The following is a 23,604-nucleotide window of genomic DNA, read 5'->3' as shown; positions in this document are numbered from 1 at the left end:
TATTCAGATGCTTTGATAAGGAACCACATTTTCCTAATTACATCTTTTGTAGAATCTTGTTTAAAAGAGTTATTGCAGATCACTGCAAATTAAACAAACAAACAAAAATCTATTAACATGAAATGATTAATAAGTTGGTTGGTTGTTGAAATAACGTTTAATACCTATCAATGTAAGCACTTTTTACTGACAGTTTTGCTTCTGAATGTAGCCCATTTGAATCACAAGTACAATTGCTGTAATCAAACCCAAATAAGTAAGTCAGACATGAATCTGTAATGTCAAATAAGGTCATTTACAGATTTAGTGTTTGCTGTCCATCTGATAGGAAGTGATCTGTGCTATTTTCAGTTTCTAAAGATCAGAATTCACAGGAACTGTTAACTTGAGAGAATCTATCTTAATTTATCTGTTAGAGGAAATAGTTCAGGGGGAATTTTTTAATAGTAATGGGTTAAATAACCACAATAGTGCACTCCATTAGGTCTGCTCAATCGTTTCATGTAGTTACTTTTTTTTTTGCAAGCATGTTTTTGTGTTGTTCTATATCCTTGCTCTGACACCTGAATCTGTAAATTTATCTGCTGTAATTTGGAGCTGGAAACCAGGGTTATGGAGTTCATAATTACAGTGGAAATCTTGCCAGTTTCAGAAAGGGCAAATGGCTGTAGATCAGTATCAAATACCAGTGATAGCTCAGTCAAGTTCCAAGTCCTCTGGACAGTAATGCTTCTTGCAAAGGAAGAGAGTTTGAATTTACTGCCATTTTGAAATTGGGTTATTATCTGTAATTTGCTCTGACCTTTGTTTTTAATATCATTCTTTCTCTGTACGGCTAATTGTAATTAGATCAAACAGAAATAAGAATGTAAAGATAATATTTTTTAGTAGGCCTGATTCAAGTTATACTCGAAAGTCTCTTTTGCCTTTACCTGTTTGATTATTGTGATAGGGAGAATTAGGAACATTACATTCCTGGTTTACATGGCCCATTAGCAAGATGACAACATGTCCCTGTGGCTGGTGTTCCATGCACAACTTCTCTGGAGAATGTGCCATGTATTTCTGGTATTCATCTCTGATTGGGATTCTCTGTATAAACCTGCGTGCACGTTGCTGTCTGTTGTGACTCACCAGAACCCGCTTTAAGGTTGCCCTGCACCTTTTCAGGGTAAATTAGTCTACACTGAGCTATCGTGCTTTCTGTGTTTGTTTGCTTCTTGTTCTTGAGCTTTCTCAGAATGCCTTTAGGCTGATCTGCAGTACCAGTAGATCCTAATTTCTCAGCTTCAGGTAAAACATGGAACTGAAGGCACCATTACAGTTTTGTAGCAGCGAGTATCCCTTGGAAGTATCTGCATCAGACAGCAGTGCCTTTAACAGTGAGTGGATCAGGCAAACATGGCAAGTGGTGAAGAGCTGGTATGGGATATGAGGGATGTCACAAGGGATTATGGACATCTCTGTAACAACACTGGTGAAACAGTGCAAGCATGTCATTGTAGGTGCAGCCAGGTCCAGCCAAGTCAAACGTGAAACCTTAGTTTTGCTGTGTTTTCTTGTCAATGTACAAGAAAACTGGAAAAAGTTAAGTCAGACAGGGTAGCAGCCCTTTCAGAGCTCTCAGAAGTCAAGTCAGTACTTTCTGTTTGTGTTGCATAGACTCACAACCTCTGAATATTCAACCAGAAACATTTTTGGTCAATTAATATTTACAGCTTCAAAAGCTGTTTTACTCTTGAATGCTTATTGCGATATCACTGATTTTCAGTGGCTTGCTCATAGTGAAAAATACTAAAACACCAATTTTCTAGAAAAGGGTTAAATTCACCAGTAATTGCTGAACAGATATCTTTAGAATTATTATGAAAGTTTCTTGAAACATCAGAAGAATGCTTTCTAGAAATCTGATACAAAAACATCAGAAATTGTGATTAGGAAGAAAAAATGGTAGACTGATTTGTCATTCTGCTTTTGTACCGGCTGGCTCTTAAAAGACTTTCCAGCAGAGACTGTTGTAATACTTGGATGTTCTGTGTTAACCAAATTGCTCTCCATGTGCTCTATGTTGCTTCCTTTGTTCCCCAGTGTTTTGAAAATGCCAGCTACCTTAGTTTAAACAGAAACAAGATGTGATGCTGCATTCTGTGAAGAAACTAAATAAAAGATTGCTTTCTTCCTGCTGAGTGGTAATATAAATGTACCGGGAAGTGCCAAAAGCTGCACTTTTATGTTAGCTCTTAAGCCAAAAGATGTTCAACACTGCCCAGAAGCATAAGTAAAAGAAGGTGTTACACTTTTGAAGTACGGTATCAGATAGGCATCTTGACATTTAATGGGAGTTGCCTTTTCCAATAATATTTGCAGTTTTCATTTGTTGCTATACGTGGAGGTGCTTTGTAACCTTTTTTTTTTTTTAAACCTTTCTTTTTTTAAAAAAAAGTATTTTTTTTCTTTAGTGCTTGTGCAACTCAGCAGTGAAGCTTGCATGTCATCGCTGGGCTCTGAACAGCACATTTACATGTGATAGTTCTTGTTTAATGTACGTGCAATTCACAGATACATCTTTACTTCACTTTGTGTGAAGTTCCTATATCTTTATCCTGCAAAACTTTGCATGTTTGTTGTGGGTTGTGATACTGTCATGTTGTGTACATTTTTTAGAAAAAATGTGTACTTTTTAAATTTACTTTAAGTTTTTTAAAAGCAATTTACTTGTTTGAATATGCCACTTCAAACATACTTGACAATGAACTGTCCAGTGTTAACCTGCTCTTTTCTTTTGGTAATACATAGGTCTTTGTGATAGAAGCTTGGAAAATGACCTGATGCTACCCAACAGGACAGTGTTAAGCAAAAGTGATGCTCCATCTACTTTTATAGACAGCTGGCAAGTGCCAGACACATTAAAGTATGTTGGAGAAGACAGGCACCGGGAAACTAATTGCTCAGTCATGGACTGCTCAGAGTGCTTAAGACTGGTTTTGAACCAGACCTTCAGCAGCTGTCACCCTTATGTATGTTAACTATTTTGGAAGCTTACATTTTGGGAGAGATGCTGTTGTGATAGAATTTTGTATACTTGATAGTTTCATTAATGTGGAACTACATGTAACCACATTTATGGAATGAGATATATACTTTTTTGTATCTTCGGTTGCAAGATAAAAATAACTGAAGAGTGCAGCAAATTGATAGGAGAGTTGCAATAAGCAACTGACAATTTCAGAATTCCTAATATATCTCTGTTAGTTTTGGTAATAGCATCTAATTTATAAATCAGTCCCAGATAATTCAATTGAATCAATAGGATGTACAGCAAAGTAAAATAATTTTAGGACTTATTTCATATTTAAGTGTTCAGTAATTTAACAAATTCCAGATCACAATGCATAATGTAAAGGCCTGCTGTAAAGGGCTGTAAAGAGCAGGAATTCCAGCTTACAGTGAGGAGAGGGACCCCTTAAAGTAAGCATAAGTAGAAAACTGTGCAAACAAAACATTTATTTGTGCTCCTGTGAGTTCATTTACCATTTCAACTTTTGTATATCGTTGGGTTTGATGAAGAGGAGGTCAAAACCAAACAAAAGCACATAGGAAGAAAGAATGGAGTCCAGTTAGTAATTATGTCTTCTGTTAGAAAAATTATATTAGCTTTTGCCTTGGCATTTATAATAGATGAAACTGAAGAGTATAAGGACATCTCTCACATCTCTCTCTCTCTCTTTTTTTTTAAACATGTTCAGGAAACCTTCCCTTAAATACCAGTAGACACTCTGTAGACCAATAAAGTCAGATGGTCCCTTTTTCCTGTGAACCAAGAACTTTTGCCTTTGTTTGTAGTTGTTTGTAGCTGATATTTTAAAAAGTCAATCTTTTTGCTACATAGCAGGGTCTCTACAAAGTACAATATTTTTGATTTTTTCCTTCTTAGGTTCCACCTCAGCTATTCTGTGATATATGGGTTCAAGACACCAAGTACATTCAAAATCCATGCATCTCACTAGCTGCCTATGTGGCAATGTGCAACAAATTTAATATTTGTATAGAATGGAGGAGCTCTGATTACTGCCGTAAGTATTCTCCATGTATGCGTACCTCTAGTGTTTGCTGAGACAAAACCTGCCTAGTAATAACAGTGTAAGTTGAAAATGTCACTGCTCCTGGGGTTTTCAGGTACCTTGGAAATTATTATTGAGATAATAAATTCAGCAGGTTTTAACCTTAAATTGAAAGCAGTGTGCAAAAGGAATCAGGCTCATTATATCCATTTCACAGATTGAAAAGTTAAGCATATTAAAATGTATGGCCAAATGGGACCTATACTTGTCAGCAGGGCCTGGGCATGTCATAATGTGCTGCAAATAAAACCAATAGTCATGGAGTCTAAAGCTTAAAATTAGTCAGATTTAAAAATATATATATTCAAGTTTGTGTGAATTTCAATTGCAAATATACGTTTAAAAAGAGACCTTACAAAATATATCTGTAAATATAGTTAACTACTCCATCCATCATGACGGGATGCATACTCTCTTGGTTTTATACCACAGTGTATCTGGTGGTACACACCTAGGAGGGAAGAACAATGAAGTCCTAGCTGGATTTTGTGGTCACTACGCATTAACATGCTGTGGACTGTTTTTTAAAAGCCTGAGTTCCTCTATTTACAGGGCTCCACTAGATATTTCCTGTGGGGCACTATAGCCATTTTTAGTAGCGTGGAGCTGAACAGAATCAACCTCCTCTCCCAATTAGCTTTTAAGTTAATTAAGTCTAAACTGGAACCTTCTTTATTATTGAGCAGACAGTCCCTTTGTGAATTGGGCGTCATCTCATTACCATCATTCCATTACCATTACATGGTAAGGATCCTACTGGCTGTTCACAGAACCACAGTGTTGGCATTCGTAGCCATTCTCTTTCTGCCATACATATGCAGCTTGTATGTAACCCACATTTAAGCAGTTTTGATCCATCATGTTAAGTTTTTGACAGCAAAGGTTAAATCAATCTATTCCAGCATGCACTCATTACATACCAATGAATTTGCATTAATAGTATAAAGAATGTTAAGTTTAATTGTGTCCATGGACTTTAAAATAACACACCTCATCCAAGAGAGTGATTAATGTGAATATCTATTAAATATAGTAATGAATTCATGCCATTCTTTTTTGTTCCAAATAAAACAAGGCTGAATTTGCCTTTACATATATCTTTTTGTAACAGACTATACTTTGCTCTTTAGTTATCACTGTTTTCTTTATCCACTGCAAAGTACTTGATGTGTTTCAAAACACTGCATTATTAATCTGTGTATTAATCTGTGCATTATTAATCTGTGTACCATTATAAATCTGGTATTTGTAAATGTTTTTCAAGTATGAATTATTTTGTGTCAACACTTTTGCATGGTTTTTTATCTCTACCACCAAAATGCAAAACAAAGCCTGATACAAACGTTACCACAAAGAAGTGAAGTGCTTGTGAAATTTCTTTTTGTTTGAATTTGTCATGTAGAAGATGTGTAACAGTGTTTTAGATTGGTAGATCCTACTGAGTTGGCAAACAACAAGTTGACAAGAAGACAACCATGTCTTCTCTTAGGTAGTACACCCTCATGTGATTAGGTCTTCAGATAACTGATTTATTTCATTTCTAGCCTTCCCCTGCTCTGAAAACTTCTCCTACCAGGCTTGTATAGCTGCCTGTGAGGTTCCAGATAGTTGTCAGAATAACGAAGTTGCTTCTCTGGACTCAAACACCTGTTCAGTGTTGACAGAAGGCTGTGTCTGTGCTGGAGGGACCATCCTGCACCGAGCTCACACTGCTGTCTGTATTCCTGAAGAAAAATGTGGTATGTTTTGATGTGATTTTCTTCTTTATTGTCTGCAAGCTGGTGGTCAGATGCTTCATTATCCAGGCCTGGTCTGATGTTGCATAGGCTTTGCATATGTTGTTCAGTTGAGGCCTCTGGGGATTCAGTAAACATTAACTTTACAGGTGGGCAAGCAAGAAATGTCCTTGTGGCATATGACTTTGCTCAACTTCTCTCAGCTGGAGGATGCCCTTAAAAATGGTAGGTTTTACTTAAGCTTATGTGTTCCATTATTTGAAGTATGTTAGTCTTGGCCTCCTTTTCACCTTGCCCTTTGCCAAGGAGTCCAACCTATTGATACTAAATGGAATTCAAAAGTCATGCAGCAACAGTTAATTACACGTTTTGGATTATATAAGTCCTATCTTCTGTCTGCCAGCATTGATAATTCTTTTCATTACATTTCTGCCTGAGGACACCAAATTGTGGACCAATACTTAACACTAACAACACAAATCTGAAAGATGCAATTTTAAAAACAGATTGCGTAAAGCACTGTAAATTAATAAAAGTTTTGTCATGTATGAAATACAAAAGCAAGTTCTTTTCAGATCACAGGTTTAAAAACAAAGGTTCAGACTGGGATCTTAAATGCCTAGCTTTGCAGTGGAGACTCAAAACAAAGTGGAGATCCTGATCCTCAGGAGGGTATTGAGTGTCTTGCATTCCCATACAAACTCAGTCTCAGACTGTCTCCTCTTTAACTTTTTTGTTGGGGTAATATGGATAAGTGATGCCTTAAAAACTCTGGAACTTTTATAGTTCTGTACCCTCTGTGGAAGAAAATGGTGGTGAAAACTGGAAGTAAAAAGGAATCGCTTCTATCTTCTCTTGTCCTGATCTAGCTTGTACAGACAGCTCAGGAACACCTCATGCTGTTGGTGAGATCTGGAAAACTTCTTTGAGTGGATGCTGTATGGAAAAATGTGTTGACAGTGAGACTATTATTCCAATGGAGTACAACTGTTCAGATATCCATAATTTAGACTGTCAGCGATTTGCAGAAGTGGCCTTGCTTGTTCCTGGTGATCAGACATGTTGTCCTCAGAAGATCTGTAGTAAGTATTCTTTAATGTTTACAAATATTACCCACTGAAATATGCAAATAACCTTTCCCTGTGGTTTATTTTCCTGTTACACATCCTATTTTTGAAGTGTATGGTAATTATTTGAATTTATAGATTGTGCAGAAAACTGTAAAATCTTTGCACCATTGGCTCAATGTCTAGTGGGATTTGGGGGAAAGGGAGAGGGAGGTGAGAAGTGTTCTAAGAACTGAAAAAGCTGTGATTATTTGGTATGTATTGTGTTCCTCGCAGTTGTACAGTCTAATGATATATTTTAACGTCCAAACACAAATCAATGATATAACTAATTATTAGAAAAAGATATCAGATGACTTTACAAAGTCAGCACTAACAAAAAAAAAAGGTTAAAAGCTTTTATTTTATATTTTCTTAATTCATATTTAGCTTAAAAAGGCCATCTTCAAAACAAGTTGCAAGTTTTCCTGTTTTGGCCACCTGGGTTGATATTGTTCCAATGAATTTTCCACAAGAAATATATATATATATTTTTTTAAGTGGAGATTTCACAAGAATTAAGCTCTTGTTTAATTTTGCCTCCACAGAGAGTGTGGCAAATACTGGACACTTCTGATCTTGGTCTTGTTTTTTTTTTGCTAGTTTGTAGTGGGGGTATCAAACTGCAAATACTGCTCTGCAAATACTGCTTTACACTACTCAACTTATAAATGCATAAAGTAGTTTAGAAGTTTTCTTTTTTTTTTCTTTCCCTTTATGAAATAGTTTGCAATCAGAGCCTTTGTGAATCCCTAATCCCAGAATGTAATGGCTTGGAAAAGCTGGTCACTTACTACAGTGAAGAATCCTGTTGTCCCAACTATGTTTGCGGTAGGTTTCTTTTGAAAAGGTAACACAGTTCAGTGTGTAAAAGACAGTAAACTAATAGATCAACTTTTTAGCAAAAGAAAGTTAGCATAGACATCATTGTTAATATGTCAATTTAAAAAAAATTTCTTTCATCTAAAAGCTCAGGGTTGGACTACGCCTTAGTGCGGACATAAACGAATATTTTGTTTAATGTTCAGGCAAGGAAGGATGTGTGTATCACTTTGTGATACAAAATAAAAGGATTTCTAAAGGGTCTTGTAATATTTCTCTGCTCTACGTTGTCATTTCTTACACATATAGCATAACTAAAGAGGAATGGTGTACTTTACATAAAGAAATAATCTGTTGTGCTTGTTTCAGAATGTGATCCAGCAAAATGTGAACCAATGGAGCAGATGCCAAGCTGTCAAGAGGATCAAACATTAATTGCTGCTCGGGTGGAGAGTACCTGCTGCATGTCCTATATATGTGGTATGGAATCCTGGCTTGCTGAGTCTTTAAGTGTTTTTGCATATGCAATGATGCCTGCTAATAACTTCTCAGCTAAGGTTCTTTGTACTTTCTACAGCTCTCCAAGCATAGTAAGGCTTGAAAGTGGCATTTAGGTTTACAGGACATAGGAAATGGCAACAATCACCGAAAAACATAGGGTGGTTTTGTGCAACTGAGTAATGTTCTTGGGTAATGTAGAGGAGTGATGGTGGAGTCCATGGGTGAAGCAACTGAGGGCTTTTGAGAGCCTGTCCATGCACAGTGTGTGGACTGGCTGTAAGACTGTTTTATCTGAAAGAAGACTGAAATTGTATGTGCTTTTGTTCCCTATATCCTGGTATTGTATCAGGTGTGGCCAATCTTATTTGATGGGAAATATAACATATGAGAGTATTATGCAAATTTATTCAGTTTCCTTGGGGTTGACCCTGAACAACTTAATTCAGTAATGAAATTGCACTTTTGGTATCAGTTTAGGAGCTCTGTTTGTTACCATAGAGTTGTTTTCTGTATGATAATAATGTGATAATGATATGTCCTGTAGGCTTCTTTTGAATGGACTCCATTTTTGCATGTAGATTTCTATGAATCATAGGCTGTCATGTTGAGTAGCATTTCCATGTGCAATAGTTTGAACCTTCAAAGAAAACTTTAAATACACTTCTGTTATTTACAGTATTCAGGGAGTCACTTTGAGCATGTGATAGCAGCACGCTGCACTTGGTTTTTCTCTCTATCCGCACAACATCCTTCTGTCTCTTTTTTGATTTGATGAGTCTTTGAGTAAATACCAGAATGTACCTACTGTGGTTTTGCTATGTGTTTAAGTGGGAGGACAATGCTGGGCTCACAGGAAATGCCTTTAATTGTGGATCAAAGGTATTCTATAGTCCTAGCAGAAGAAGCATTCCTGAAAACAACAGGGTGACTTGGCAGCAGGGAAAAACTAGGAAAAAAAAATCATAACAAAAGAAATTGAGAGAAAATCCTGTTTGGTATGATCTGATTCACAAAGAGTTATTGCATTCATTCCATTTAATAGAAGGGACAAATAAAAGGCAAGCTGCACTGAATATTAGCCTCTTGTGTAGGGAAGGAATGACTTCAGAGTACCTCTGCTCTCTTTCATATGTCTGTGAGAAACTTATGGGTATGTGTTTCCTTGGCAGTAGTAAAATTTCTTCCCGTGTTTTAGTTTTAAATAATTGTTTTCTCCAGCATGCGGGGCTTGCTCTGATCAAATACCCAAATGCCAAGAAGGAGAAGTTCTTATTGTGGATGACAACACCACAGAGAGATGTTGCCCTACATACCAGTGTAGTAAGTTTGACTTGATTTTGATATTTTAAGTAACAGAGAACATAGCAAATTTTGTAGTGTGGATGTTCAGTGCCAAAAATGGTGTATTAGAGAGACAGCTCCACTGTGTATATAAGCAAACTATAATCTGTTTACTCTTTCCTTTTAAATCTTGACGTGCCTAAAGCATTATCTGAATATATGTATCATGGAGATAAATTTCAGGCCCCAAATTCTGGAGATTTAAAACTGTTTTAAATATTTGCGTAGGATAGCTGTACTCAACACTACTATTACCTGATGGCTAACAGTTAAATTTTGATCATCTGTCTTTTCAAGTAAGATGTTTTCTAAAAGTATTCAGTACAAATAAGCCATTTAGTATCTCTTGATTCATATTACCGCTCAACAAAATATGACGACCTTCTGTTTACTGGATTTTTTTCCCCCTTAATTTTAGTTTGTGAAATACATCGTTGTCCCGAATTCAAGTGTATGCTAGGCATGTCTTTGGTGGAGGTATGGAGCCCAGAGAAGTGCTGCCCATTTCGGACATGTGGTAAAATGACTTTTTTTTATTTTAGTTGACTTAGAAAATAAGACACTGACAAGAGCTATGGCTTCCTGGGGTTAAGTCTTAAAAATTAAGAAAGACATAGACTCTAAGTTGTGCAAATAGTTATCTGCCATGCATACAAGCCAGCTCTACCAGGGTGAACATCTTACGAACAGACATTGTAAAGTCACAGTTAGTAAATTATTTATGGCTTTAAAAAAAAATTGTGAGATGTTCACAAGTCAGGAATTTGACAGTTTACAAAAGTGGTAGTATATCATACATCTCTCTGTGATGCCTTAAACACAATTCTCCATTTCTTTATGTTGATTATAATGATTATCATTGCTTCAAAATAGCTAGAGGCTAGAATAATCGTATTTTTTTCAACATGTTCAGATGGACTGCAGATGATAAAATGCTGTAAATTGTTCTGATATGTAAAGGTGGTCACAGAAGCTGGTAATAGTTTTCAGGATGGATTAAAAATCAGATATAATTCTGGACTTCCCAGGCTGGTGTATTTCAAATACCTACCTGCAAGGCTTCTTCAGTGATGACCTGAAAATGTGGAACTTCTGTTCTCTGTGATGCTCTGTTTTAAAGAAATTGTATATAACTTTCTAATTCATTGTTTCTGTAATTGTATTTTGTTTTAGAATGTGCATGCGAAACAATCCCTAAACCTCAGTGTAAACTGGTATGGAATCCCTTGTATTTGTCATTATGCTTTTATTATTTTGTTAATAAAAATATTTGTTAGTATCTTACTAATAGTTTTATCAGTAAAATATGGATTGGCATGTCATTCTCTTTTTTTTTTTAATTGTTTTACAAGAAATTATTTCAGTTTTTATGAAGCCATTTAAGTTTTAATGTCTTGTAGAATAAAATGACTGTATGGTATTGATATTTCTTAATTTTTTATGACTATATGCTGCCCGGAGTATTCATAGAGTAGAACTACTTTCATGAATCCGAGGACAGAATTTTGTTCAATTGTCAGAACTAAATGCTTTAAAGCTTAGTGTTTAGTTAATATTATTTGTCATAGTGCATATGTTAATCTGTATTATGCACCCAGACCATTGACTCAGCAAAACTTTTTAAATTGTATTCCACTGTGATTTGTTCTGCATTGCAAAAATGCTTATTAGCATTGCTGGATTAGGTTCTCGGTCAGGACTGGATGTTTTATCCAGAAAATAATACTGCAGTGGGAATAATCAATAAAAATTCTAATTTGAAACCCTAGGAAGGAACTGAAAATAGTACTCAGTTTTCATTGAGGATTTTTTAGTCAGTAAACTTCAAATGGCTTTGCAACTGCAGTTGTTAATTCATTTTATAGATGAAGAAACTTAGGCACAAGGAATCAGGAATGGGAGGAAAGTCTTCAATCGCATGCATGTAAACTGTGAAAGGAAAAATTAAAAAGTACATCTATACTGTTGCAATACTATTTACATCCATTAAGTTACTCCATGAAAAAATACACTCCACACTGTATGGAGAGTTCTGTATAAAGGCAAGCCATTGCATCATGTTGTTGGCCTGCCATAGTCTTCTTTGTTCTACGTGTCTCCTGTACTGACACCAACAACTGCTGCTATTTTTCAGGTGTAAAAAAAAAATCCCATTTTGTTGTCATTACTAAATTTAATGCCACTGTGGGTGATCAAAATAGAAACCAAAGTAGACTTCTAGGGGCAAGAGATACTGTTATTTGAATCCTGGAGGAAAGGTGTTTACAAAAAAAAAAAAGATCAATATAAATGAGCAAGCACTGTCATTTTACTTATCTTTTTTTTTTCTTTTTTTTTTTTTTCTGGTTTTATACCCATAGGGGCAGAAACTTCAGGTAGATGAACAGTTTCAGAACAGTACAGAAAATATCTGTAACTGTGTTAAATACAAATGTGGTAAGTCTGAAAACAATTTGATTGAAAGAAACACCCTTTTTGGCAAGGTAATTGTAATTAACTATAAATTGTACATTTGAGCTTTGAACGTGGTACATAAGAGGATAAGACTGATAATTCACAGATAGCATATGAAAAGACAGGAGAACAGGACTGCTCTCTAAATATTTGGTTGATTATAGCTTGTCCTTGGATTCTGTTATTTCCTACAACAGGAGGTCTGTGCAGGGAAATAGAAGACAGAGTTTAGGAGAAGTTGGTAAGTGTTGACTAAACAGCCTAAGCCTTAATGAGTTGGAAGGAAGACTCCAGCAAGAAACTAAAACCCATACTTGATGTCCAGGAATAGTCCCACTAACCCATTATGAGACTACTCAGGAGCTGGTAGATATGCTTACGTGTTTTACGTGATCAAGGAGGTAGCATTGAGCACCATGCAGAATTCATCTTGACCCAGTAGTGTCTGAGAAAATTCAGGAAAAAATAATTCCTGGGGGGCACTCAGTTGGCCAATGAAGTTGGGATTGTCTTTGCATAGATTTCTACAGCAAAGGTATATACTTCTGAGCTATTTATCCTCTGCTCCCTCAGAAATCGATGGGGAGCAATAGCCATTCTCAGGCACACTTCTTATCCTTAGGCACAATTCAAATCAGCTGAAGTCTGCACTGTCATTTTTGTGGTACTGCTGATAGAATTTTATTTACTTAGATTTCATCATCCATGGTTATCTTTGAAGTAATTTGACAGTTGTAATGAAGCATTAGTTCATTATTATTAACAGTTTACATTTGAAAATCTGACTTATATTTCTTGAAGAGTTAGAGTAGATTTTTCCATTCCCATTTTACTGTTTGAAATATTTTTAAAATATTTTGATACCAAGCTAATTGTCCTGAGTGAGCTGTTTATTTTTTTATGTATTTTTTTTTCTTGTAGTGAGAGACAAAGTTTGCCTGAGTAATGAGAGAGGTGTGCTGCTACCTGGACAGAAAATTGTGGAACACAGTCCAGATGGCATTTGCCGTATTTCTTCTTGTACAAATGTGATTGATCCTTCTACTAAATACTACCAAATAAACACATCATCAGTAGCCTGTGCTGTCAAGTGCAAAGCTGTAAGAAATTCAGGATTTTAGACATATATATTGTGATTGCTGGTCTTCATTACATTTTGTTTTCTTTTTTTTTTTTTCCTTAGTAGACTATAGTCATGGGAACAAGATAGAAAAAGGAACTATGAGACCCCCCTCTAATGATGTGCTACCTCTCTTCGTAAAGCCTTAAATTCATAAGTATTTCACTGTGTGATCTATTCTCCCTAAAAATTACTCATTTTGCTGTGAAAATACAAGGTTGAATTTGGGTGACTGGAGCACAGAACAGTTTACTGTATTACACAGAACAGTATTACTGACAGTAAAGTCAGTAATAACCCTACTATTGCTTCCCTTTAGAAAGACAAGTGGACCTTATTTGATCTAAATTTTTTGAAGTTGAGATCATGTTTAGGGAGGGTTTTGCACTAGCTTGATAGAGAGATGGTTTGAAGGGCTGGACAGATTTGTTCTCCCCTACAGTGCATCAGATTGCAAGTTGCGGTACCATCTCATGCATTTGAACCATCTACTGAAGGGAGCCAGTGCTCAGCAGGATCCCATACAGAGTACAGTGCTAATCCTTAAAGGACCAATAGCATACTGCCACTTTGCATCTGTAGCTTTAGCTGCATTGTACTGTAAACCGGCACAAGTGCCAGACATGGTAGACTCAATAAGAGGTCAGTAAGAACTGGGAAGAGAAAACAGATTAATTAAATAAGAAAATGGTGTCTTTCTAGAAAATATGATACATAATCATAGGAATATGATATGGTTTACTTTCTAAATTATGTATGTGTTGTCTAATGTGTAAAAAAGTCAAAATTTCAGTGGTTGTTGATATAACCTGTCAGGCTAACATTTGAAAATGATAGAAAGACCAGTTCATTCTCCAAGTTGGAGCTTCCTTCCCATTTACTTCAATCAAGATAAAAGGTATTTTATAAAAGGTTCCTGAACATACAGAGCACACAAAAAGCTAGTTACGTGTTTTTGAAAGTTACTTAAAAACTGTCCCTAAAATCAGATACCCCCCCCAAAAAAAAAAAAAAAAAAAATTCCCATTACACTAATAAAATGTCAAGTTGCACAATGGTGTCATACAAGGATTAATATATTTGATTTTGGCAGAACCAAGTCTATCAACCTCCAAAAGATTTAACAACTTGCTGTGGTAGCTGTAAGAACGTGTCATGTCTCCACACTTTCAACAATGGGACAGTTGCCAATTTTAAGGTAAATTTGTAAATGTCTTATTCTGTCAAAATATTCAGAAGTAAAGGAAAAAATCATGTAAAACTCTACATACATTGCTGTATAAATTGTTCAAGTAAGATCTTTATTTGGCCAAATACTAGGAATTGTTTTGCATTTATACAACATTGTTTTTTGGAGAGCCAATTATATAGCTGTCTACGAGGATTAAAGGATTTTGACATACCAGAGAATAATAGTAAACCTGACTATTTTATAACCTCTTTATGTGATTTAGTGGACTTTAAGCTTTGTACTTAAACAGAACTTCAAGCTGCATCTAAATCATGTTTTGCTCTAAGTATTACAAACAAGATTGCATTCAAGGGAATTGTATAACAAATATTTGTAGTATTGTTTTTCCTGAGTTGCTGTGTAAAGATTCTGTTTTACAATTCTTAACAGCCTGGTACTATATGGATTTCAAACTGCATCAGATATGAATGCATTAACACAGCAATAGAACCAGTTCTAGTTGCATCTTCAATTGGCTGCCCACCCTTTAACGAAACAGAATGTGTGAAGGTCAGTGCTTAATACATTGTTTACATTCCACCTACGATTTATGATTGCATGAAAAGATTGACATTGACCAAATACTTTCTGACCTCAAGAAGGAGAAATTACAAATTCTTGCAGTGCCTGATCTTTGAAGATGAAAAGCTCTACCTACACATGTACAGTGTGCCACCAAGACTGCCCAGTTACACAGATGAAGAGGCCACTTCTTATTCTCAGAAAATATTTTCTCTTTTCCTGGAGGCTTGTAATATCAAGATAGTTCCTTAAGCAGCTGTCTGAACTTGGAAGATTTTCTGGGTTGAATAACATCTTTATAACTGAGTTCTGTGTATGGCAATTTGATTTATCATGATGGTCAAAAACATTGAAGAAAATGAAAGATTGTCCAAATGTCAGAAAAATCTTTTCAACAGTGAGACATAAGGCTTTGTGGACTAGTTTTGCAGGAAAAGCAAAGGTTCTGTTGCTTTGAATTTGTAAAATGAAGTTAGACAAAGTACCAGCGAATGTATGCAAGAAGCATATCTCATATTCTTCTGTCTAGTTCTACGTTTTCATGCAGGTGGGAGTATACTTTCCTTAATGAACGACGGTACACAAGCAGGGAACAGTTCTAAAATAACTAGGCAGCTGTAGTTCTTCCTCACTGATAAAAATGTGTTGGTTCTTCGGAGAGTCTCAGTCACACAGCTGGCTTAAATGCTTTTTATTCCTGTTCTAGGCAAATTAAAAAAGAAAAGTTTCTGCTGTCTTCTCATAAAGTTTCTCATGTTTGTTCCTGTCCCAGAATCCAGTAATGTGTACTGCTGGGACCCAGTAGCTCAGTAAAAGTTTGTTCCTTCTTTGTTGCAATAAGGTAGATACGTATCAAAAAAAAAATAATAATGATAATAAATTGAATAGCTGTCCTTTGAGGCACAATAGGCAATTATTCTTTGTTCTGCATAGGAAAGACATGGTGAAGAGTTAAAGCAAAGTGATCATCATGGCTTGAGATACTGAGTTGGACATCAAAAATCGGACTCTTCTTCAATGTAATCCCAAGAGAGTTTTACAAAGACTACTGCTATTCTTCCTGCAGTACTCTGTCAAGTGCTTAATGCTACAGCACAGAAGACAGCCATGACACTCCACAATGAGAAGCGAATGGCCTCTCATTTAGATGAGACTTCTGTTTAGAATTCAGAATCATTTTTTTTTGTGATTGCTGATATAGCCTCTGCAAGAAGTCAAGGTTTTGCTCTAAGCACCATGGTGTCAAACTTAACTAAGTAATTCCCTTTCCAAATTTGGCATTTTGTTAGCTAGTGACGTATAGTGGTATTAAGTGACAGCTACTTAATAACTGATTTGTATTTAAAACTGGCAAGTTAGTTCATTTACATGTAAACCTTCATCAATGCACTGGTGTGTTGCATTTGCCTGAATAAAGTTATAAAGATGTAACCGTAAATTGCAGAGCTTTATCTGGAAGATTTTTCTAATAGTGCAGATATGTAGGAATCGATATTTGAAAAAAAAAAAAAAGTGTTTTTTCCTCTTTTTTTATTTGTATCTTGGTCAGGTTGGAGGCTATGTTGTACCATTCCTGGAAGGATGCTGCAAAACATGTAAGTGATTAAATGAAATTCACAAGTTTCCACTCATCAAAACAGGTCTGTCTGATTGGTTTTTACCTTAGAAATAAGTTTAATGCTTTACTGCATGGAAGCTTGATTCTGACCTCACTGATCTCAAAGGACATGTTCTTTTCAGTCTCACTTACGTGAATGCTAGTGAAGCTAATGGAGTTAAACCAGAAAAAAAGTGATTTAACATTGACGGTTTTACTACACTGATACAGATTGTGGCTGTCAAAGTCACTAACATTGCTACCTTAAGAATGGTGTAGTTCTCATGTAAGTCTCCTCAAAATATTAATTACTGCATTTAATATAGTAAAAGCTACTGTGTTTTGGAAGGTGCCTTAAAACATGCTTCAGTTACATTCATATCTTTGTATTTGATAAAAATGGAGATTGATCTATGCAGTTTGTAAGTGAATGCCATAAATACTTAACTAATTGTAATATTATCTTGGGTTCTCTTTATAAACATAGTTAAAAAGCTTTCAGGAAACTTCTTTTAAAATAACTTATAAAGAAAACATCCACTTTTACTTGATTACCAAGATGTGTTTTGACATCTGTGAGAGCTAGTAAAGGTGCTCTGGAAAAAAATAAAATAATTCTCTACAGAATATGTTCTAAATATGCTAATTCTTAACATACATCATGAGCTAAGTACATTTTTTTTCTTAAGATCCTGGTACTTAGCTGAAACATTTTGGCTGATTCAGTGAAGAACTTAGCCTAAGGCAGACACCTAACCTGAAAAATTTATGCTCAAATACCTGAAGTTGAGAACATTACAAGCAATTGAAAAGGAGAATTTACTGGGCAGTATCATATTATCTAAGACAAAAAGGTGCAAAAATGTCACTCTCTTTGCATAAGTGGGTGCAGCAGTGAGCTAAAAGCTATTGATAGTAGGAGATATATGTAGGGAAGAGAGCAGGAGAAAGGTGCAGGTATTTCCTGATGGGTGGGATGGCACTTGAACAATCATGACTATCAGATACGGTATCATTTGTAGAGTTACTGCAGTGCGATATAAATTGCCAGCCAGGATGTAACTTTTATTTTTTTATGCATTACTTACTACACATTTTAGTACAAAGGTTCTTGAAACTGTGGAAGATCTGTTTTTTTTTTTCTTTTTTTTTTTTTTTTCTTCTTCTCCCTGTCACTGTGAGGGAATGGTAATATCTTCATGATTTTTTTCACTCTAATGGACCTGTGTTATAAACACTTGTTGCTAGTTCTGTAGCCAATTCTGCATTGGCTCTTTGAGATTGGTTTTTGAGATTATCTGACATTATTGTTCAATGCCTTAACAGCCATATAAGCCAGTTTCTGAACAAATTTTTATTAAGATGCTTTAAAATCTATTAAGCTCCTCTTCAGCAAGGCAGAATACTGCTTCTATATTTAGAGAAAGATCATAATCACACTCTTAATTATTCAAGACAAAATAAAATTATTAACGTAGGACATGCACCGCAGAATACAATTAAACACTTAAAAATACCCAATGACTTCTGCAATTTGCATTTACAAGTACATTCATGTCATTGATTTCACAGCTCTTTATAGATAGCATGGTCAGTGAATCATGTAGTTCAGTCTGACTCAGAACAAATCTGGCGTGAGAGCTATCGGTCAATTGTAATTTGTGTGAGACATTTTATGAGAACAGTTATCAGCATGTCATTTTCTTTTGAACTTTTCTTTTTTACTTTATCATTGGAAACAGTTGTGATTTTTGCTTTATTTTTTAAAATGAAGTCCTCTGTGTAAGCCCCAGGAGTTCCTTGAAAATCCAGAGAGTTTTTACCTGCACTGCTCAGAGAAAAAAATTATACTATTTCTTTCTTTCAGACCAAAAGAACAACTTGAATTTAGGGTACCAGATTGTCTTAGTTATATCAATGTTAGAAATAATTTTCTGAAAACATCTGTGATTGAACCAATTAAAGAATGACTAAAATAATTGGCCCAAAATCTAATGCAGCATCCTAAGCAGTATGTTTGAATTCTTCCTGATTTTGACATTATGCAATGCAAGTAATATAGACTTTTTTAGGTTGAATTCATTTCTCAAGTATGTTGAAATCCAATAGCTCCAAAATGTTTCATAGTGATAGGGAATACTCTGTAACACACTGTTCAATATGTAATATTCTTACCAGGTTCTTCAGTGTCAATGTTCCTCCCATTCCTTGTTAGCCCAGTCACTCCTACAGCCTATGCTAACTGTAACACAGGTACATTTTCTGTAAATAAGTAGGATCAACCCAAACAGCATCATTGTTGATTTTCAACAATGTACTCCCTGATAGGAGCATCAGGCTTTATGTTGTCCAGTTCTGCCAAAAGCTGCAGTGTAGTACAACTTGCTCATGGTTCAGAATGACTCACTTTGTGGTTTGGTTTTATTTTTCATTTTGCACTGCGTGGGCAGTGCATTGTTGTTAGCCAACAATATACTGTTGGTAGTAAGCACCTGTGTAGTCTTTAGCTTGCTGCATGTGTAAAATTGCTGTGTTTAAAAAATGTAAGCTAATTCCATGATGTTTACAATGCTGTAGAACATAGAGACTAATAGCTTTGCTTGTTGCAGCTTATTTAATAAATAGTGTTTTTGCAAATGCTGTATCGTATAGTTTTGCTTCCAGTGGCATATTCAGTAGAAGTGGCTCTTTCCCTTCCCTGCTATAGTTAGGACAGTATACTGAAAATAGCAAGCCTGTGTTTACTCCATGAAAATTTGAGATTTTCTTTGTTCTTTTTAATCAAGCATGATAACTTTTGCAGTTGTAACATTGTATGAATGCAGTTGTTTTGGCATTTATTTTGTGAAAACACCTCTCCATGTTTCTATAAGAGAAATAATGTTGACTGTAGTGTTGTACATTGCTGAGTGATGCATCCATCATTAAATTTCACTCCTGACTCTAGGAATACTACTATGAAGTCTAGATTGCTCCTTCATACTGACATCACTTCAAGTGACAGGGGTGTTGTGAGTCGACACAAAAACCACAAGGATTTTTGACCATGGAGAACGTGAAAAAGAATCTCATTATAACGTGGCCAATATAAGATGCTCGCATGCTTTGTAAGGCTGTTCAGGGCAAAGCACACCATGTTGTAGAGCTCATTAAAAGCCACTGGACATTAAAGTACATACATGGAAATACTTCATATATTCATTTCTTTATGAGATGTGATGTGCTTTCAATGTAGCCCAGATGACGTCATAGCCACAGTTGCACTGAATTCCCCATCCTACACGTTGTGTAAAAGAAGAAAGAACATGAATAAGACTGTGAGAAACACGAAAGAATGGTGAGTATTTTTATTTTCAAAAGCGATCTTTTCTTCTTTTCTCAATTTATTTTTTCCCTAAGCAAACATAATTCAATAATAGTTAAGCAATAGCCAGCTATTTCTAACTGTAGATTTTTATTTGCTTACAAGCAGATTCATTGCTGTCCTTTCTTTCATATTCTAGAAACTTCTGCTATGCCAGAGTCAGTAGCAGACTCTTATGTTGTTTAAAAAAAAAAAAAAAAAAAAAAAGCTTCTTTTAGGGAAGTTCGACAGCAATTAAAACAGGGAAGTGGATATTGAGCATTAAGATGTAATAAACCTCTGTCACAATTCAGTGTTAGATACTGGTCAAAACAGTAAGTCTTTCGTTGTCCTTTTTGGGAGCTAACATTATTCACCTTTTGTAGACATCTTTGGATTTCTTGGCTAAAAGAAAATGCAGTTCTGTAAGTGGAGAGTCATGTGGGACTGCATCATTGTGCGTAAAATCCGTGAAACTGTGGAAGCAGTTATAATGGAACGAATGGTTTGGTTTTCTTACAGATCTTCAATGTGGTGTGTTTTCTTCAGCATACAGAGGATCATCTTGAGAAGAAACTGTGCATTCTGACCTCTAACAACTGAACTTTGGACTGACCTTTGTTGCTTTTCATCAAAATGCCCAGGATTTTCTCCCTAAATCAAGTTTAACTGCTTTTACTTTATTTCATGAATTATTTTTTATCGTTTTTATTTCATCCATATACTTTGTACATACTTTTCTGAGAAAAAAATGTGGGCATAAAGGTAATGAAAATGTAAATAAAACATTTTATATTGTTTATTTGTGTTCTTTTTCTTATCGAATAAAGCTGTACAGAAATACAAAGTCGTCGTTCCCCCCCAGGTCTAGTTTTCTACAGATCCTGGTGTTGTGTTCATTTTAAAAAGTACTTATACAACTGGAATTCAGTTATTACTATTAATGTTTGTTACAGTTATTTAATAGAAAATACATTTTACACATTTTTAACAAGCTGTCTCACCAAAGTGGTTGATCAGTTTTACAAAATTTTATGAAAGGTAGAGGGGGCTTACTCTTAAAAAGCTTCTGAATGAAGAATGAACCTTTTAGAATTGTTATTGGAGATACAAGGAGACAGATACTTTAATGCATGAAATAGAATGTTTTAAAAGAATGTTTTCACTTAAATGGATCGTATAGCAAATGTCACTTTGCCAAAGACGATTTGTGTATTTATTGATGGTATTGGGTGTATTCTTCTTTGCCTCTTGACCCCATAAAACATTCAGGAATGTTCTTGCCTCTGAAATGTTTAGAGTTTTGAACTGATATTTTTCAATCAATGCCCATTTTGCAGGCAAGGAAGATGGAAAATTCTGTAAAAAGGTGACTGTTCGGATGACTATTCGCAAGAATGACTGCAGGAGTAACACACCAGTAAGTAAACAATTACCACAATTTATTTTAATAGAAAAAAAAAAAGAAAAAGAAAAAGAAAAAGGAAGAAAGAGAACAAAAATTCCACAATGGTATTGTCTGCATTTCTCTTTTTCTCCCGGAGATGGAAGTCTCTGTGCTTCATAGAACTGTTTAAATGTTTCCCTATATTCTCAGCAATCATCTTTTCAAATAATAAGATAGATGAGGATGCGACTCCTGCTTTTGAATGCATTTAGGCTCGTGTTAATTTAGTGCAAATCCAAGCTCTTAGTTCACCCTACAGTGCAATTATTATATCCAAATTAACTTTGATATGACAGACACTTGCCAACGGTATACTGCAGCTAAAACTACGGTAGATGTGTTTAATTTTCCGTCTGTGTAGGGAAAGTATTTAAATGCCAACATGAAAATAATCGTGGGTCCAGAAATTTGTCTTTAGACAGCAGCAGGATAATGTTGAAATGTGTAAGAAGAATGAGACACTATCTGTATGTCTGCTGAATGATTTACGTTAGGAAGACACCAGCAATGTCCTGCTGGGCAGTAAGACAGTGTGAGCAGCAAGAACAGTGCAGATGTCTGGTGTGAGATGTCTAAGAGCACCTGAAAAAGCTGTAATAGAAGAGTATAGGGAAACAGCTGTAACCTGCAAAATGACACTGAGTACGTTTTGTAGGGTGAATTGTTGTGCAGCCAGAAAATTTAGCTTCAGCAATAAGAAATGCATCAAACAATGCAAAACCTGACTTGAAAAAATTATCAGTTTCTGTGCCTGTTTCTGTTACAGTCTGTATTAGTTTTTGTGTATAATTATTAATAACAATCCTTGGCTTTCCAAAGGATTTTTTCTTTATTTTCTTCCAATAATATATTATTGTTGCCAGTATAGTAGCACTGCATTGGTATACCACTGAAATTAATACTAGAGAGTTATTGTTGGAACATTCAGTGTTATGTTCAAGTCAAGGTTGCTAAGAATACCTGAAAATTCAAACCCAAAATTGTTTCTGTGTGTCTATTAATACTGAAAACCTGCTGTGTTATTGAAGAGAAAATGGAAAGTCATCATTAAGCTCAGTAAGATAACAACTGAAGCTTATCTAGGCAACATATTTTAGTGTTTATTATTCAAACATAGTGGAATTTTGTAAGGGGCTAGAATAAATATCCCCACATTTTTAATTGCTTTGCAATTGGATTTGGGTGTCTAATTTCTTTAGACTCTCCTAACTTTCTTTCATAATTGCTTAAATTTGCCGGTTATTCTTCATATTTGTTACCAGGTGAACATTGTTTCTTGTGATGGAAAGTGCCCATCTGCAAGCATTTATAACTACAACATCAACACATACGCAAGATTCTGCAAATGCTGCAGGGAGCTCGGACTACAGAGACGAACTGTGCAATTGTATTGCACCAGTAATTCAACCTGGGTCAGCTATACAATCCAAGAGCCTACAGACTGTTCTTGCCAGTGGTCTTAAGAATAAATAAATACAAGGAAAGAAAACAGCAAGCCCAGCTGTTCCCAGCATAAGATAATTTGAATACTTTATCTGTTAAAAATAAAACATCCAACCCACTGAATTTTAATAGCTTAATGTTAAAAGATAAAGGAACAAAAATATTTTTGGACTCTTCTAAATTTCTAAAGAATGGCTTTGCATTGTTTTTATTGTGGTTTGTCTTCCTGTTTATTTCACAGGGATTGTTTTAAAACTTTTTGTGATGTGTGGCAGCTTAAAGCATGATTTATGTTTGACACACCACAAAAGAAAGCACACCATCTCATTGTTCTCTGTCTTTGTCAGGAACCCATTCCTCCTTTAAATCATTGATACACAGATGTATCAATGCAGTCTATTATTTTGAATGTATTGTAATTGTGCAAATACATTTGGGGTCTATTAAGAAAAAATGTTTGGACAATATGAGAATTTTCAGTTTAAATCTTCTTCCTATAGAAAAGCTGAATATGAATGGGAAATTAAGTTACACATTATTATTATTTTTTTTAATCAGGGAAGCATTGTCAATACTAATGACTGTATGTAATACTCCCTGGTAATAATTTCGGCTTTTGTAGTGTATTTTATATTGTATTGAAAAGCATTATGGCCAACATGCAATGTGTGGGACAGATAGACTGCTTTAGGTTAGTCATTAATAGTAACTTCTTTCTGCTAAACAGTATGTAATGAACTGACAATACAGTGATCTAACAAATGAAAACCACTTTACACTCCTTTATATAGATAATATGAACAGTCATCTTATGAAATGC

At 35.3% G+C, this 23,604-nt stretch overlaps 1 protein-coding gene across 1 annotated transcript in view; it reads left to right on the top strand.

Moving 5' to 3' along the window:
* OTOG (otogelin) overlaps positions 1-22,843 on the top strand; it is a 109,204-nt gene extending 86,361 nt beyond the window's left edge. The window contains exons 41-56 of the mRNA XM_040559560.1: positions 2,797-3,017; positions 3,935-4,073; positions 5,666-5,860; positions 6,727-6,939; positions 7,690-7,794; positions 8,155-8,265; positions 9,505-9,606; positions 10,046-10,144; positions 10,801-10,841; positions 11,988-12,063; positions 13,003-13,181; positions 14,295-14,399; positions 14,823-14,942; positions 16,504-16,549; positions 21,235-21,314; positions 22,604-22,843. Of these exons, the coding sequence (XP_040415494.1) occupies positions 2,797-3,017; positions 3,935-4,073; positions 5,666-5,860; positions 6,727-6,939; positions 7,690-7,794; positions 8,155-8,265; positions 9,505-9,606; positions 10,046-10,144; positions 10,801-10,841; positions 11,988-12,063; positions 13,003-13,181; positions 14,295-14,399; positions 14,823-14,942; positions 16,504-16,549; positions 21,235-21,314; positions 22,604-22,804 (2,033 nt within the window). The 3' untranslated portion in view covers positions 22,805-22,843. The remainder of the gene's footprint in view (positions 1-2,796; positions 3,018-3,934; positions 4,074-5,665; positions 5,861-6,726; positions 6,940-7,689; positions 7,795-8,154; positions 8,266-9,504; positions 9,607-10,045; positions 10,145-10,800; positions 10,842-11,987; positions 12,064-13,002; positions 13,182-14,294; positions 14,400-14,822; positions 14,943-16,503; positions 16,550-21,234; positions 21,315-22,603) is intronic.
* The last annotated feature ends 761 nt before the right edge of the window (positions 22,844-23,604 follow it).

This window comes from Cygnus olor, chromosome 5 (genome assembly GCF_009769625.2).
Source record: "Cygnus olor isolate bCygOlo1 chromosome 5, bCygOlo1.pri.v2, whole genome shotgun sequence".
Classification (NCBI taxonomy): Eukaryota; Metazoa; Chordata; class Aves; order Anseriformes; family Anatidae; genus Cygnus; species Cygnus olor.
The sequence above is the reverse complement of the archived record's forward strand: the minus strand, read 5'-3'. Positions and strand labels throughout refer to the sequence as shown.